The sequence below is a fragment of the Arabidopsis lyrata genome, assembly GCF_000004255.2.
Source record: "Arabidopsis lyrata subsp. lyrata unplaced genomic scaffold ARALYscaffold_5, whole genome shotgun sequence".
Lineage (NCBI taxonomy): Eukaryota > Viridiplantae > Streptophyta > Magnoliopsida > Brassicales > Brassicaceae > Arabidopsis > Arabidopsis lyrata.
Genome location: NW_003302551.1, coordinates 18324499 through 18340634, shown reverse-complemented (window position 1 = coordinate 18340634; position 16136 = coordinate 18324499). Strand labels below are relative to the sequence as shown.

At 37.8% G+C, this 16136-nt stretch overlaps 4 protein-coding genes across 4 annotated transcripts; 2 read left to right on the top strand and 2 right to left on the bottom strand.

The window, feature by feature from the left end:
• Window positions 1-493: 493 nt before the first annotated feature.
• Window positions 494-1384, bottom strand: LOC9314214. Its single transcript, XM_021025868.1, has 4 exons — window positions 1245-1384; window positions 1044-1089; window positions 858-949; window positions 494-762 (listed from the first exon to the last, which is right to left on the bottom strand). The coding sequence occupies exons 1-4, from the start codon at window positions 1308-1310 to the stop codon at window positions 658-660; spliced, it is 309 nt and encodes a 102-aa protein (XP_020881527.1). The 5' UTR covers window positions 1311-1384; the 3' UTR covers window positions 494-657.
• Window positions 1385-3517: 2133 nt separating this feature from the next.
• Window positions 3518-4079, top strand: LOC9312479 (non-specific lipid-transfer protein 2). Its single transcript, XM_002878099.2, has one exon. The coding sequence runs from the start codon at window positions 3639-3641 to the stop codon at window positions 3948-3950; it is 312 nt and encodes a 103-aa protein (XP_002878145.1). The 5' UTR covers window positions 3518-3638; the 3' UTR covers window positions 3951-4079.
• A 182-nt stretch (window positions 4080-4261) lies between these two features.
• Window positions 4262-12570, bottom strand: LOC9314213 (DNA helicase INO80). The gene is made up of 23 exons (XM_002876364.2): window positions 12158-12570; window positions 11852-11939; window positions 11379-11757; window positions 10826-11258; window positions 10519-10719; window positions 10295-10405; window positions 9585-10012; window positions 9398-9506; window positions 9193-9273; window positions 8950-9122; window positions 8621-8746; window positions 8318-8479; window positions 8165-8222; window positions 7496-7726; window positions 7155-7301; window positions 6493-7053; window positions 6134-6394; window positions 5941-6048; window positions 5727-5821; window positions 5487-5643; window positions 5095-5304; window positions 4867-5016; window positions 4262-4650 (listed from the first exon to the last, which is right to left on the bottom strand). Exons 1-23 carry the CDS (start codon window positions 12215-12217, stop codon window positions 4456-4458), a joined length of 4524 nt encoding a protein of 1507 aa, XP_002876410.1. The 5' UTR covers window positions 12218-12570; the 3' UTR covers window positions 4262-4455.
• LOC9312478 (eukaryotic translation initiation factor 3 subunit E) lies at window positions 12522-15203 on the top strand. Its single transcript, XM_002878098.2, has 8 exons — window positions 12522-12962; window positions 13062-13216; window positions 13325-13552; window positions 13640-13761; window positions 14077-14296; window positions 14380-14522; window positions 14724-14861; window positions 14946-15203. Exons 1-8 carry the CDS (start codon window positions 12743-12745, stop codon window positions 15043-15045), a joined length of 1326 nt encoding a protein of 441 aa, XP_002878144.1. The 5' UTR covers window positions 12522-12742; the 3' UTR covers window positions 15046-15203.
• Window positions 15204-16136: the final 933 nt, after the last annotated feature.

Here is a 16136-nt window from a genome sequence, read left to right as displayed (position 1 = left end):
TCTCTATAGCTGAAAAGAGGTTCTTATGATTTTGGTCACAAAAGAATATGGAGACAGATTGAAGGATCTAAGCATTGCTGCATAAGAACATTTTTACCATGGAGCTGAATTTAGACCTTCCTTCTCGAGCCAGCATGGCGAATGGCTACTAAGCAACGCCTTGGTAAATCGCACAAGTGCAAAACTCAATAAAGAAGATGCAGTAGAAATGTAGGCCTAATAATGAGCCAGCCAGATTCTGAGCAATTCAAAGATACCAGCAAAGTGACTAAAATGACCAATGACTTAAGGTCAGAGCAAAACCACTGTAAAATGAAGTATTAATGTAGTAAGCACAAGAAAAATGATTCAACTTGAATAGCTAAACTTATAACTGAATCTGCAGAGTAGGTGGTGGGCATTAATACTTTATGTTCCTAAGCTCACTTAAAATGTGGAGTAAACTGTAATCTACTCTTCCTGGGGATCACATGTATAGACATTGCTTAGCTACAAACTGCAGATTTGCTTATGACACACACACACACACACACACACACACACACACAACGAGATAAGAGTAAACAATCAATCCATTATGATATCTTAGTCAGTTAAAGTAGGAAAACTTTTCTTTAGTAAGGATGTTAAAGAAAAGGAATCACAAGAAGAATGAAATCATTTAGAGAGTTTCTCAAGCTTCGCATCTGCTTCCCTTAGCGCCCGCACAAGATGCAATATACGGTACTTTTGCTTGGCGTTTTCAATGGTCAACTCCTTCACCTAGTAGTAGTAGAAATCCATAGTCAAACACTCCAAAAACCAACACATATGATGAAACTAAGGTAATGAAACAATGTGAAGAGAAAGAGGATTACCTTAGTCTGTTCTTGCTTCACAGTGGCGTTAGCTTCTTCGAGCTTTGACTGAATCTGTTTGTTTTCCTCCACAAGTTTAGAATCCGGAATGTCTGATAACAAAGAATAAATATCACTCAATCACTTGTTCCAGAATTCAGAGATTATTGGAAACAATTCTTGTTTAAAAAAAAAAAGGGAAAAAACCTGTCTTAGTCGACGCAAGAGCAGCTTCAAGCCTAGCCAATCGCTCCTGCCAAATAAAACATGAATTGAGAGAGATTAATCGCATCATTACCATTCAATGTGATTAAAAAGATTCAGCGGGAAAAAAAAAACCTAATTTTGAATCAATGGATATGTGCTAATGGTGTTCGAATAATGAGTAGAGAATAAAAGTTCACGAACCTGAGCTTCAGTGGCTCTGTGAAAGAAGGGTTTCAAATTCTCGGGAAGATGATGATGATCCTCCATGATTTTCCTCTCTAGGCAGGCAGCTGTGGAGGCTTCCGCTCAAATCATAAACCTCTCTTCCCGAATAATTACAAAGATATCCTTACATATATTATTCTCCTTTTTTTCAATATTTAATCAAAAATCAACTATTATTCAAAACTAAAAGACACGTATAATCTTTGTATATTAAAAGTTATTTAAAATCAAATATCTTTAAAGTTTTTTTTTGGTAGGCAATATCTTTAAAGTTTATGAGTAAATTATTAGAATCAAAATCCAAATTATGCTGCAGATATTTTAAAAACAATACACAACGCGTTGATATAAAATATGCAATATCCAATTATAGTCAATAATGAAATAATTAATTCCTCCCCCCCAAACACTTGTTTCCTTACGATTCTCTTAAATCCCATTTATTTATAATACGCTTAAAGAGAAACTAAAACTATTCAAAGGATGAATTCAACAAAGTATATCTCTCTTTATTGATGTTTAGAAACTTCTCAAAACTCAAAATATGAAGTTCACATCATTAATGTTCATCGCATTCATGACTGTTATTCTGTCATCTCTAGCTCCGACCATATCAATCATGGCGGGTGGAGGAAACGCGAGAGAACAGCCATCGGCACATTAATTGTTGCGAAACGTTGAAAAAATCACAATGTCTTTGTTTTTATTTATATCCTCCGTTTTTTCATGCTTTTAACCGTCAAAATGTTCGCAAAGCAATAACAACTTGTGGTGTTCCTCTTCCTTTGTTAAAAATCCAAATATTTAAAAGATACAGTAGTTAGTGATGATTGAGGTTTCATTATGTCATATGGTTTATTATATGTGTGAAAAGCATATCAAGGTTAGCCAATCGCTCCTGCCAAGTAACACATGAATTGGGAGATTATACGTACAAGTATGGAATCAATTTCAAGTTTTAGTCATTGCCTCATTGGTTTATTATCACTTGGTATGCTTTTTCAATTTCAAGTCTTTTTCCATGTTTAAGGCAGTTCCGAATCCGTGACTCTATGCGGATGTGACCGAAAAACATAAATAGTTTTTTCCAAAGATTCCAGGTCTTCGATTGTTTTCTATAATTGGAATTAAATGTTTCCAGTGATTTCTAAATACTTTTATTATTTTCTAAGAAGTTGCTAATATGTGTCGGAATCTAAATATGCATAGATACTTGTCAATATGGTATGAATAACAAAAACATTCCAAATCACGTTGATGATAATGATCGTATTAAATTATAGTCAACATTATGAAATAATAACGATACACTGCCTAAAACTCGCACTTGTTTCTTATTATTCGTTGAAACCCCATATATTTACCATCCCTCAAAACCCAAAACTCAAAATCTCAAATATTCTTTGAAGGAATTGAAATTGGAGAAGTGGTCGTTAGGGTTTCGAAACATGAAGTTGACATCATTAGTGTTCTTCTTATTCGTATTCGTGACGGTTATCTTGTCATCTCTAGTTCCGACCATAGCAAAACCAATCTCGGATGAAGAAAGGTTACAGTGTCATAGAGTGTTCTCCACATGCTGGGTGGCGTTGTTTGCAAATAAACAGCCAGCAGCAGATTGTTGCAAGACAATGAAAGAGCCACAATGTGTTTTATTAAGTCCTGACTACCACAAAGATATTTGCAGAGTTTTAAAGTCTTGTGGTATTCCTAATCGTACTTGTTAAAAATTCAAATATTTATAAGATATAATGATGATGATTGAGGTTTATTATGTCATATGGTTCTAAAGTTAAATTATTTTAGATATAGACATATAAATTAGTATATGTATAGACTATTTTTTTAGTTTTTTAGTCTTTTTAATGAAAAATAAAGTTTAAGCTGATCCTATTCATATGCTGCATCTTTTATTTCTCTTTTTACAATACATATCATATTCACAACAAGCCTCATTATCATAAGTTGCATATCTTGAATATCAGTAAACTTTTTAAATTTCATTGGATACGTACATTTCTTTTTTCTTCTAATTTGCAGATTTGTATAGAATTCAAAATTTCCATTTTCTTTATCAATACCAAATCTTCTTATTCATATTTTTAAATCTTTGAATGTCTGCAAGTCTGACTTTCATATCAAATTTGCAAGTATACTATTATGGTAAAAAATCCATACACGTATAGTATATCATTTGATCTGTTCCTAATAAATATTTTCAATTCTTTTCTAATTATTCTAGACTTGTAAAACAATTTATCAGCACCATTTAAAATGACTATACAGTACGTGATCGTTATATCGTACTTAAAAACCAAATCTCAAAATATTTTTATAAATAAATACAATTAGAGAGGAAAACTAATAGGCATGAAGTTCACGAAATTATTGTTCATGGCATTTGTTATGATCGTCATGACATCTCTGGCTCCAACCAGAGCATCTGTGGTTGGAGGTTGGGGTATAGAGGAGAAAGCGGCATGCATCGTGACAGACCTCATGTCATGCCTACCGGCGATACTCAAAGGAAGTCAGCCACCGGCATATTGTTGCGAGATGCTGAAAGAGCAGCAGTCTTGTCTTTGTGGTTACATAAAGACTCCAGCGTTTGGTCACTATGTCATCCCTAAAAATGCTCACAAACTTCTAGCGGCTTGTGGTATTCCTTACCCTAAATGTTGAAACTCAAAACATTAATTCATTTCTTAGTGGTCATATATATCAAAATCTTATGTAATAATGATGATGATTGGGAATTTATTATCTCCTTGTTCAAACTGATATTGAGTGGATAAGTGATCAGGCTATCAATATTATACGGAGCTAGTAAATCATCACGCTTCGAAAAGACCTGACGATGATTTTAGAAACAATGAAATCTGTATCAATCAAAAAATAAAGATAAATCACAAATAACGACATATATAGAAATCCAGATAGACTGTTAAAAAATCTTCATATCGTACTAAAATTAATATAGCTATAGCATCCACTAAATAAGATGGTGATGAATGATTGACGATTATCGTTAAATCGACATTAATAATATTTATTCATATATGTACCATTAAATTCTACTCAAGACCGATGTACGTTAAATCTGTACACTTGGCTCAAAAACTAGGAACCATTTTGCTAAAACCTGCCTGAAGTTAACATATCTATTGAAGCTCTAATCATCTTCAGATTAGTTGGCGGAGCTACTTGGATCGAATCCTTTATTTGTTTCTGTAACAGAGGCAGATAAGACAGGTTCAAGACTCTCGTTTATGCTCTTTGTTTGTCTCTTTACCCTTTTTGTCCTTTGAGGAGTATCTTCACCATTTGCTTCTTCCTTTGCTTTCTGAGGAGCTCTAGATTTCGGAGTTGAAGCAGCTCTCCTCTGCAAATCACCACACATAACCATATGCTTTTAGTATCTATACTCAAGCCAGAAGTTATCAACTTAGCACCATGGCAAGCTCCATAAGTAGACCAACTCATGTTTTATTTGCAGCTAGGCCTTGTATAGTGCATTAAATCATGAAACGAACGAAATGGATACAGACTTTTGGTAATGAGAAAGGTAAAAGAAAGAGTGAGTTTGTAGCATATATACCTTTTTATTACTGGATTTTGGCTTTTCCGGTTCTTCCAAAGGTTCCTGTCCGTTATCCTGTCGTTCAGCATCTTCTAACTCTTCCAAAGTTGCATCTCCTTCAGCATCTATTCTGATACGTTTCGTCTTTTTCTTCTGCCTGTCCTTTACCTGGATGACGTAAAGAAGTTATGAGTGGCAGAATTTTAAGTTCGTTAATATTAAATGTAAGAAGCATGTCGTCCCCACCTGTAATGGTAGTTCTCTGAATTTCTGCTCCAGTTGTGCTGCCTCTGCATCATCCATCAGCAGCGATACCACATCCGCAGCTCCAAGAAAATCCTCACCCTGAACATGCCCTCCAGTCATAACAAGCTGTTGAACTGTATTTTTCTGACTTGCCCTGTGCAAAATTTTCTCTTCCACCGTCTCCTTACAGATGAGCCGATAAACAGTAACCTATTAAGAGGATTTCATTTCAGAAAAAGAGATCAGGAAAAAATCCCATTGGCAGATGCTTGTTCACTTGTATAAAGCTTTGGTTATATAAAGAAGCAACAAAGAAATTGGTTGTCAATGCACAGTTTTTTTTTGGGAAATGAATGCGATTAGAAGAATAAAAGCAGAGAATAATCACTGACATCTTTTGTCTGTCCAAGACGATGAGCTCTGTCCATAGCTTGTAAATCCAAGGTGGGATTCCAATCACTTTCATAGAAAATGACAGTGTCTGCAGCCGTCAAGTTGATACCAAGTCCTCCAGCTCTCGTGCTCAGCAAGAATACAAAAATATCGCTCCTGCAACCATGTATGGTTTACACTTGTGCACAGAAAGCCTCATAGGAACGTAAAAAAAAAGGCTTGAGAAAGTTAAATCCTACCTATGCTGAAAATCCCTAACCATATCTCGGCGATCCATGATGGTGGAGGATCCATCAAGCCTGAGGTACTTGTACTTTCTATAGTTCATGTAATCCTGCATAAACATAAAATAAAATAAATGTATAGCAAAGGTGTAGATAGGGATGCTTGTTACATGTAAAAGTTACAAATTCATTTGTACAGTGAGGTCAAAGACTTGTGTCTAGATACTACCTCGAGAATGTTCAGCATCTTTGTCATTTGTGCAAACAGGAGCACCCTGTGATTTCCAGCTCGAAGCCGCTTCAATAATATATCAAGTGTCTGCAGCTTCCCAGAGTCCTACAATCCACATTTGTGATTAGAAACACGAGCTCATATTAGAGCAAGTAAATTTAAAAGGAAGTTGCAACAGAAAAGAAACTACCGTGAGCAACTTTGCTGGGTCAAAACTTTGCATTGGAGGGCAAGAACCAAATATTCTGTGTGTCAGTTGAAGCGCAGGCTGCACAAGTGGAAGTTCTGAATCAATCTCTTGGATTAAAGGATGTGGAAAACTGTTCGGCATCCTGGGTCCGTTAGCTTCTGATGTACGTGCAAAACCGATTAATAGTCTCTTGAGCCATGGTTGATGTAATTCTTCTGTAACTCTGTATGCAGAATTTCTGTCCGAGCAATGAATGCTTACCTGACACATGCAAGTTCAAATAGAGCATGGTTGAGAAGACTTGGTACGGAACTATCCAGGTTATTAGTCAACAACTTAACAATTCAAAGAAATCATACCGGTGGAGCTCTGGCTTTTGGGATATAAGTATATGCAGAATGCAGGAGTTTGATATTTGAAAGAAGCCTATCCTGATGAGAGATCACTAGCGCTTCAAATGAAGGACGGGTAGGCCCTGTGCTTAGTCTCCTTTTCTGAAAATTCGTTTCAACTTTTGATGGCATCAGTAACATTCTTGTGACAGCTTTGGTTTTAACTCTCTCGATGTTATTGTCACTAAGATCATCATCCTTGGATTCCATAAGAGAGTTCACTAATTCATCCAAAAATTGCCGCTCCCATCTCAGTATAGAGAATAATAGCCTTTCTGCAACAGAACACAGCGCCAGATATCCAACTTCTACCGGTGATAGATCCATCAAGCGTGAAAAGCCAAATGCTCCACTTTCACTAACCATTTGATCTACCCCACTATCAGATGGGAATATTGACCTAAGAATATACTCAGGTGAATATATATTAAAATGCTTCAGAAAGGATTCTCTTGAGATGCCACGCCCAACGGAAGAACAAAATGTTTCAGAATTTTGGAGGACCTCTTGGTGTAGTAGTTTAGGCATCTGTAAGAGAATCAAAAGATCGAACCCAAAGGCAGGATTCAGTGAAAGACTAGAGGATATCTCTACTTGAACACCTTTTTGTTTACTATATTGAATTGCACCTTGTATATTATCGGATTTTGACCACCAGAATAATGTACATCCTCTAGCTCACCAAAGGGATGGGGGAAAAGAGAGTTGGAAGTCACTCCAAAGTAGAGATACGAGCTCCCTTCATTCCTTTCGAACAACTCTGGATGGTTGCAAACCTGGAATCAGAAACACAAACATGTACTAGCATAAGCCATAGTCTTGTCAAACCTGACACCAGAAACGCTGGATGTCTTGTCATATATGTTGTTTGAGAGGTAGATACACCTTCATGTTGTATAATATACGAGAAAACAGGACAAGACGTTAGAAGAAAGCAGGGAAGTAAACCCGACTAGACAAGAGAGCTTACCTTCCTAAGTTGAATGACAATATTCATTAAATTCAGTACTTTCTTATCAGTAAATTGTCCGCGGTTGCTATCAAACAACTCAGCCAGAGAAATTTTGTTCTTAATAGCCTGATAAAAAGCTTGTTGTCGCGAACTGAGCTTGCAGTGTACTGTAACTTCCGTCTTTGTAGTTAGCTCAGAAACCACATCCTTTTTTACCCGTCGAAGCATGAACGGTTTTAAGATCGCATGCTGTTTGGGAAAAGAAACAAAATGTGAGTGACTAAACAACTTTAACTCATAAGAAGATGCATATGCAGTAGAAATATGAAGAATTCCTGGAGAACCAGGAATGGCTAACTGGAATTAACAAATCCTTCTAACCGAAGGAAGAGGCGGAAGATTGGCTGTCAGAAACAAAACAAAAACGAAAACCCCAGCACTAGGAGTGACCATTGTTGATTAACTTTGGAGCATCTCGTTCATGACATATGCATATACATGAATGTAGTTATATAAAAATCAATGTTGTTTTCTAAAAGTCTCAAGACGGAATCATGCAGTGAAAAAGGAAAGTATTGCGAGACCCTAATCAAGGAGGCTAGCAAACTAAAAGACAGAAGCAGACAGAAACTAAAAGAACTTGAAGTGTTGCCACAATATTGCTGCAATCAGAAAATGAAATCTCACCAGTCTGTTAAGCTGGTGCTCATTTAAAGTGCCTCCGTGTTCAGCATGATTCTCAATTCTGTTAATCAATATGGATCATGTATCAGAAACAATTTCCTAGATTATTGACCACATACTTTTACATGGCAATTAAAGCAGAAAAATAGTACTAACCCTTTTGAGAACCACTCATTAAATTGATCATGGTTGTCAAACAACATTGGCATGATGAAATGCAGCAGGGCCCATAACTCTGCCATGTTGTTCTGAATTGGAGTACCAGTCAGAAGCAATCGGTTCCGACAGTTAAAACTAAGAAGGGTTTTCCATCTTATACTGTCAAAAAAAAAGAAATGGGACTTGCATGAGAATTTAGCATTTCAAGTGATCTACAAGGAAATTCACAAAAAGTAACATTCTCATGCATGGCACCATCAAACACTGGGAATTCAACTGACTCAAGAGAAAAGTACGAACCTGGCGGAACTCTTGATTGCTTGGGCCTCATCTAGCACCATATATTGCCACTTCACCCGGCGAAAATACTTTTCATCGGTGACTAATAGCTGATAGCTAGTAATCAAAATATGAAAGCCAGCATCCCTGGAAAAAAATAAGAGGGGAGTCAACAGAGAACCTTTAGAAAAGCGCAAAGAAGATTCATTGATCGCGCAGCCTTTGAGAGAACCATCAATTAAATAACGTAAGTTCTAACAATAGACATGGTTTCCTCTCGAGCGATAACATGTACAATTAATTAGACAAGGATGGTGCAAAACTGGCAGTACATATCACATAGCCGTTACCTTCGGTACATTCGCTTGGGATTGATATTCTTTCTTAAAATTGTTCGTTCTTGTAATCCTCCCCAATATGGAAGAGTTTTCAAATCAGGACAGAAACGACTGATTTCATCAGCCCAATTGTTAAGAACAGAGGCAGGGGCAACAACCAGAAATGGACCCCAAATGTTCTTTTCCTGTGTGAGAGAACTGATGAGTTTAACATAACCAAATCAACAAATATAAAGGTCCAACAACCCTATTTACCTCAGCCAAATGTGCCAAGAAAGCCATAGCTTGAATAGTCTTACCCAAGCCCATTTCATCAGCAAGTATGCCATTCAAACCCTGGAGTATATCAAACAATAATCTTAGTACAGACCCATTCTGAAAGAGGATTTCTGAGGGGAAGAATTTCCTCCACTAAGTCCCACACAACAAAATAACAAATGTAAATAGAGATTGAGTGAACCTGCTCATAACAATTGACTAGCCACTGAAGGCCTTTCATTTGGTATTCTTTAAGGGTTCCTTTAAATAACTCTGGAGTCTGAACTGTTGATGTAACAGGCATTGTAGATCTGCAAGTAGAGAGATTTAATTGGCTTGATAGACTAAAATCGTAAAGACAAAGGATGGAGACAAGAACACAAACTCACGGGTTATGCAAATCTATATTGCTCGAGCCAGAAACTGATATATCATTTAAAGGACCTTCCATTTCAGAAGTTTGGCGTAGCTTCATATATTCAGTGTCAAATGCATCAGTTATTTGCTTCTGCTTAGACACCGCATCTTGGGCAGCTCTCAGGACCTTTTCCTTCAGTTCAGCCTCTTCAGGATCCTCCACCTCAGAAGGTCCTGCCGCTGAAGTTTCTGGGAGCACTTCGTCAATTGGATTTTCATCACCTATTGGTAAGGCTTCGGAAGGATTTGAATCGGTCTTGTTTTGCATGAAGTGACTGTAAAGCTCAGTCTGTTTAATAAGAAAATTGAGCCTTTGTTGCTGCCTTTTTGCCTCTCGAAGCTCCTGTTCACGTTTAAAAGCCTCTGCAGCTTCCTTTTCTTGCTTTTTCCTCTCTTCTGCCTGTCAACATCGTCAAATTATTTCAAGTGCACCGTTCAAAAGAGTACCAGCTGAAGAATGATATTAACAAATTCCAAGTCTACAACATAACTTCATCCATTTCTATAGCCAAGTTTATAGAGTTGTGATTATTGTTCAAGTCCTTATTCTACGAGAAAAGGCAAATAAACCCGTGCAAAAAAGCATGTATAATTAAAAAAAATTGGCAGCAGAATCTGTAACCCGATCTAGTTGGCAGGCTGAAAGTGTACTACAAAGTCAAACGGAGAACAGAAATTGTACCATCTGCTTGTCATGTCGCTTCCAGAATAGCAGCATGTCTCTGGATATCTTCCTAGTGCGAATCGGTGCAGTCCTTGGGATTTTGTATGATCTACCCACCTTCATTCGCACCTGTGAACTCAAAGTAATCAAATGAGAGATCTACTCTAAAATGAAATGAAAGAGAATATCTGTCTAGAAAAGGAAATATAATAAAGACTAATATGAGAGTCAATTTTAATTACCTCTCTTTGGCAACCATCTGCAAACCTCTTGGCATCAATTGATAGTTTTCGATGAAAAGTAGTAAAAATTCTATGGTGTTTTGCTATATCTCTTCTGACTATATTGATCCAGGCTTTTCTAATTTTATCCCTTTCTGTTTTCTCAATGACTGCAGGATCATTCTTCGCTTTCAGCTTCTTCGGTAGACTTCGTCTAACAATCTGAAGAAAGGATACATAAAACAATGTCGGAACAAAAAGATAATGTTGCTAGAGCCATGAAGGATTCAAAATTATTATTAATAAAATACTGCCACAGTATCCAAACCTCGTATGTATCCCCCTTCTCCAGAACCTTCACGTAATGGACCTGTAAAACACCACCCTCAGACAGAATTGTCCGTGCAGTACTTCCAGCAGATCCTTCTGGAATGGCAGAATTCATTGCAGCTTCTGACACCTTGAGGCTAAAATTTAGGGTAGAGTTTGAAGGTGACAGGGCCTTCATTCTAGCTTGAAGAGATTCATATTGAGGTCGAGGCTCACCCATTCCATTACGGCTTCTTACTCCAGACCTTTTATCACTAGCCATCAGTTCTGCTAATGATCTCAGATCCAGAGCTCCTTTCAAGTAGAATTCTTCCACATGAATATCTGAAAAGCTTGGTAAGTTTAATGATGCCACCAGCTTGTCATAGCTTGGGGGGATTTTGTAGATGACACCATCACCAATGTCCAAATACGAAGGTTCATATGCTATTCTGCAAATGATGCAAAATTCAATGTGTCAATCTAGGAAACCCAACACCGTTAGTTATCTAAGCGGATTACACAGGGTTACACGCTCTCCATGGAACATGAAAAACATATGATCAACATACTTGGAGGTAATATCACGATCATGGTAGCTTTCTCGCCTATGTGGGATCACATCAGCTGCAAAATTTGGAGAGCTGTCCATGTCATAGAATCTCCCATAGTGATCATTCCCTGGTTTCCTACCTCTGTAACTGCCCACATTGCTCTTTAGCACCGGAACACCCATCAGATGTGGAGGATTCCCTTGAGACTCCTTGGACCTAGTTTTGAATTTTTGTACATGCTCCCCAAGCATTGATCGGTAGTGCTCCTCAGTAACATGTTGATTGTAGAGGTCATCATCATCCTCTGCATCATCAGCTTCTGTCCACCGCTTTCTCTTCTTGGAGTTCACATTCATTCTCGATTTAGACCCATTGCTGTAGTTTGCCACTACCCCACCTTTGACCATATAGACAGACACAGATAAACGTCACTCAAAACTGTCACAGTTGATGGCAAACGTAATTCCATAAAACCAATAAAAAAATTGTACCTTGAGTGCTTCTACTTTCATCCTGGCTACTACTCCCATAATAATCAACTTCATCTTCAGGTTTCGGAATTCTGAACTTCATCAACGGCTGTAAGATTGAAGAATTTAGCCACAAAACCCACACTGAATTTTAACAGTAAAACAAAAACCCACTAAAGAAACAAGGACAAGCTATAGAATTGCAAGATTTTCAATCACCAAAACTACATTCATCACAGTCACATGATCATCATCCAACAAGTACAAACCACACAGCATAATTTTACAATTTCAAGGGAATCACAAAAATTTTGAGACCAAACAGACCTCGAGATCGAAGAGATTCGCGTAAGGAGAGTCCTTCGGTGGTCGTCTTGAAGGATCCATGAGAGACAGAAGAGAATGACACGGCGTCAAAATTTCTGAGAGTCTAGCCCTTAAAAGCTGCTAGACGGAAACATTCGTCACGAGAAAGAAAAAGAGTACGTCTCGAGGAAGAACCCTAATCCAGTATGATAGAGGAAGAGGCGAAAGGTTAAAGACGAACATGCGCAAGTTAGTGGACACAGGCGGTACGGGAAGGAGTCCAGACTACTAACATACGCCATTCGAATAAAGCTTCTTACCGTGCGCCCCTCCACAAAAATCATTTAATTTCCTTTTTTTATTATTTTTTCTTAACCCCTCCGGTACCGGTCGATCAGATAACGACGGCTAGGTTAAGTTGTGGGAGTAAAACAAATATATATAAGAAGTAAAGGGGCGAATTTATAAATATTTAAAGCTCTTGTTCGAGAAAACCCTAATTTCAATATACAAGATTTTTACCTCATCGTCTCTGAAACTCCCATCTCTGCCGTCTAAAGAAGATTTTGCCACTGGGAAGCGGCGGAGATTGAGAGATTTGCGACGATGGAGGAAATCAAAGAGAACTATGACCTGACGCCACGAGTAGCACCTAACCTGGACAGACACTTGGTGTTTCCTATACTCGAGTTCCTTCAAGAGCGTCAGCTTTACCCTGATGAGCAGATCCTGAAGTTTAAGATCGAGCTTTTGAACCAGACGAACATGGTTGATTACGCCATGGATATCCACAAGAGCCTCTACCACACTGAAGACGCTCCTCAAGGTATTTTTGAGTATTCCTCTTCGGAAATGTCTGTGAATTTGCGTTTTTCTGTACTTGGTTTGTTTGTTTGATGATGAATGTTGAAATTTGTGGTGATAGATATGGTGGAGAGAAGAGCAGAGGTTGTGGCTAGGCTCAAATCTTTGGAGGAGGCTGCTGCTCCACTCGTGTCTTTTCTTTTGAACCCTACCGCTGTGCAGGAGCTAAGAGCTGACAAGCAGTACAATCTCCAGATGCTCAAGGAACGCTATCAGGTTGTGATTTGGATGATAAAGTTGTTTAATTTTGTAAAATGTTATCCAGATTTGTATTTGTTTGGTATTGAGGAACACAAATCTTAATATGGCATGTTATCTTATCAGATTGGTCCAGACCAGATTGAGGCTTTGTATCAGTACGCCAAGTTTCAGTTTGAATGTGGGAACTATTCTGGTGCTGCTGATTATCTCTACCAGTACAGGACCCTGTGCTCTAACCTTGAGAGAAGTTTGAGTGCCTTGTGGGGAAAGCTCGCATCTGAAATATTGATGCAAAACTGGGATATAGCTCTTGAAGAGCTCAACCGTCTTAAAGAGATTATTGACTCAAAGGTTAGCATTTAAAACTTCTTCTAGCTTGCGACCTTTGAGATCAATATAGATGTGAGTATATATGCTAACTACCATTTGGTTTTTCAGAGTTTTTCATCCCCTTTAAACCAGGTGCAGAACAGGATTTGGTTGATGCATTGGGGCCTCTATATCTTTTTTAACCATGATAATGGAAGGACACAGATCATTGATCTTTTTAACCAAGACAAGTAAGCTTCAACCTCTCTGTTATCTGCATCTCTTCTTTATACCTTTCATCTCCGTCTATTTCCTTACGTTTTAAGATAAGAATGATCTAGATGCGATGAAGTTATGCATAGGTGGTGTTTGTGTGTGAAACAATGTTTATAGTGTAAGTTAGTCCTGATGTGCTAAGAAATGATTAGCTCTCACTAGTTGGAGAGTCTTTCTTTTTATCTAGACCTCTTCTTAGGATTCTGCTTTGTGTATGGCCATTTGCTGGAAAAAAATTCACTTTGTTTCCATGCTGCAGTACTGCATACTAATTTGATTTACTTTTTCAGGTATCTGAATGCCATACAAACTAGTGCTCCACACTTGCTGCGTTACTTGGCAACTGCTTTCATTGTCAACAAAAGGAGAAGACCTCAATTGAAAGAATTCATTAAGGTCATTCAGCAAGAGCACTACTCCTACAAAGATCCTATTATCGAGTTCCTGGCATGTGTGTTTGTCAATTATGACTTTGATGGGGCTCAAAAGAAGATGAAAGAGTGTGAAGAGGTAACTCATCTCATATGTATAGATAGATATTTTGTTGGTGCAGAACTGTACAATCAACACTCTGACATCTTAACATGATGTAGGTCATTGTGAATGATCCATTCCTTGGCAAACGAGTTGAGGATGGAAACTTTTCAACAGTACCACTTAGAGATGAATTTCTTGAAAATGCCCGCTTATTTATCTTTGAAACCTACTGCAAAATTCATCAAAGGATTGACATGGGGTAAGTTCTCCTTTTTGGTTGTATATGTTTCCACATAACTCTGCTCTCAGGATTGCTCAGTTTTTTTGGAACTTTTTCTATTTCTTCCTTGTCTTTCTCCACACATCAAAATTTTATGCCATATCCAGCTATTTAAGCTAAGAGAAATTGTTGCGGTCTTGTGGTTTAACTTTGAACTTATATCGAGTCTATTTTGACAAGGGTGCTTGCTGAAAAATTGAACCTGAACTATGAGGAGGCCGAGAGATGGATTGTGAACCTAATCCGCACCTCAAAGCTTGATGCCAAGATTGATTCCGAGTCAGGAACTGTAATCATGGAGCCTACTCAGCCCAACGTGTAAGAAGAATCTACAACATCATTCTTATCCTAGTCCTTGATTTTGAAATTTCTACAATCTAATCTTGTTTCCGCTTTTTGCAGGCATGAGCAGTTGATAAACCACACCAAAGGCTTATCAGGACGGACTTACAAGTTAGTGAATCAGCTCTTGGAACATACACAGGCGCAAGCAACTCGCTAATCAAATTTTTGCTGTGGAAACCTTTCCTTGATAAAACTCATCTTCGCTTGACTGGAATTTCTTGTTTTTGCTCTAAATTCACATTTTACTTTGAAAAAGTTTATTATGGAGTTTTTCTATTTTGAAATGTTGGATCCACACGTTGGAACATTCACCAACCAAACCAGCCTTTTGTTTCCACCCAAAGTCTGTCTAATCAACCTCTCCATGCCAAAAGGCCCAAAACAATAGAGGACACAAATTCCAAAGAGAGACAGAGAGAGAGAGAAAGCAGCAGCTTCTTCTTCATTCAAATCAAAGCTCTCTCTCTCATGTGGGATATCAATCCTTGGCTGCCTTAATTCCCTCACATTTCTCAACCAAAATTCATCTTCTGAAACTCACTTACCACCTACAACTTCCAGACCAATGCTCTCTGCTTCCTTCCGGCGAAATCAAGAAACACCAAGACACAGTCCATACCAGCCGGCTGCTTTTTTTTTGTTACTATTAAAATACATTTTACAAGCAACGCGCCATCGTGACACGTGAACGAGATATTGCGTGCTGATTGGTGGAACTTTTGGTAAAAGCAGGGGACGAAGCGAGTGGACGGCAGAGAGTGTGGGCGAATTGGAATTGACGAACGGGAAGGAGAATGGAGCTGGTGCCTTTGGCCGTCCCAGGTACTTTTACCTTTTTTAGTTTTACTACACTTCATTTTTATTCTTTTTGAAATTTGATTTCTATTGGCTATTAACCATAAATTTAACATTCTTTTGCAGATGATGATGCATAATGTTTATTTTTTTATAAATGATGTTTAATTAAATTAGATGTGAAAGCGCGTGATTAAAGCGCATGTTTTACCAATGTCCGTGAACTGATAACGACCGTCTTCTTCTTTCTTTTTTTCTAACTATATTGTTGCGAATTTACATCTTTCTTTTATTTTGAGAAAGTGGGGCACATTGTAAACCGGGACAAGTAAAGACAGAGAAATAGTCTACTACTAGTATTACACTATACCCAAAAAAGGAATGTTAAGGACGTAGAAGTGGTATAGTATTTTCTTCCATACCAGAATAAAAGTTTTTTTGACAATCTGCTGA

Bases quoted from the DNA above. Each gene is read 5' to 3' on its own strand.
- LOC9314213 (XM_002876364.2), bottom strand. From the start codon at position 12,217: ATGGATCCTTCAAGACGACCACCGAAGGACTCTCCTTACGCGAATCTC. The intron at 10,406-10,518 runs GTAATTAAAATT...TTGAGTTCACAG, and splicing joins CAGATGGTTGCCAAAGAGAG to GTGCGAATGAAGGTGGGTAG. The intron at 5,305-5,486 runs GTCAGTGATTAT...TCCTCTTAATAG, and splicing joins GTCTTGGACAGACAAAAGAT to GTTACTGTTTATCGGCTCAT.
- LOC9312479 (XM_002878099.2), top strand. From the start codon at position 3,639: ATGAAGTTCACGAAATTATTGTTCATGGCATTTGTTATGATCGTCATG.
- LOC9314214 (XM_021025868.1), bottom strand. From the start codon at position 1,310: ATGGAGGATCATCATCATCTTCCCGAGAATTTGAAACCCTTCTTTCAC. The intron at 950-1,043 runs GTTTTTTCCCTT...CTTTGTTATCAG, and splicing joins TCTTGCGTCGACTAAGACAG to ACATTCCGGATTCTAAACTT. The intron at 763-857 runs GTAATCCTCTTT...TACTACTACTAG, and splicing joins TGAAGCAAGAACAGACTAAG to GTGAAGGAGTTGACCATTGA.
- LOC9312478 (XM_002878098.2), top strand. From the start codon at position 12,743: ATGGAGGAAATCAAAGAGAACTATGACCTGACGCCACGAGTAGCACCT. The intron at 14,523-14,723 runs GTAAGTTCTCCT...TATTTTGACAAG, and splicing joins CATCAAAGGATTGACATGGG to GGTGCTTGCTGAAAAATTGA. The intron at 14,862-14,945 runs GTAAGAAGAATC...CGCTTTTTGCAG, and splicing joins GAGCCTACTCAGCCCAACGT to GCATGAGCAGTTGATAAACC.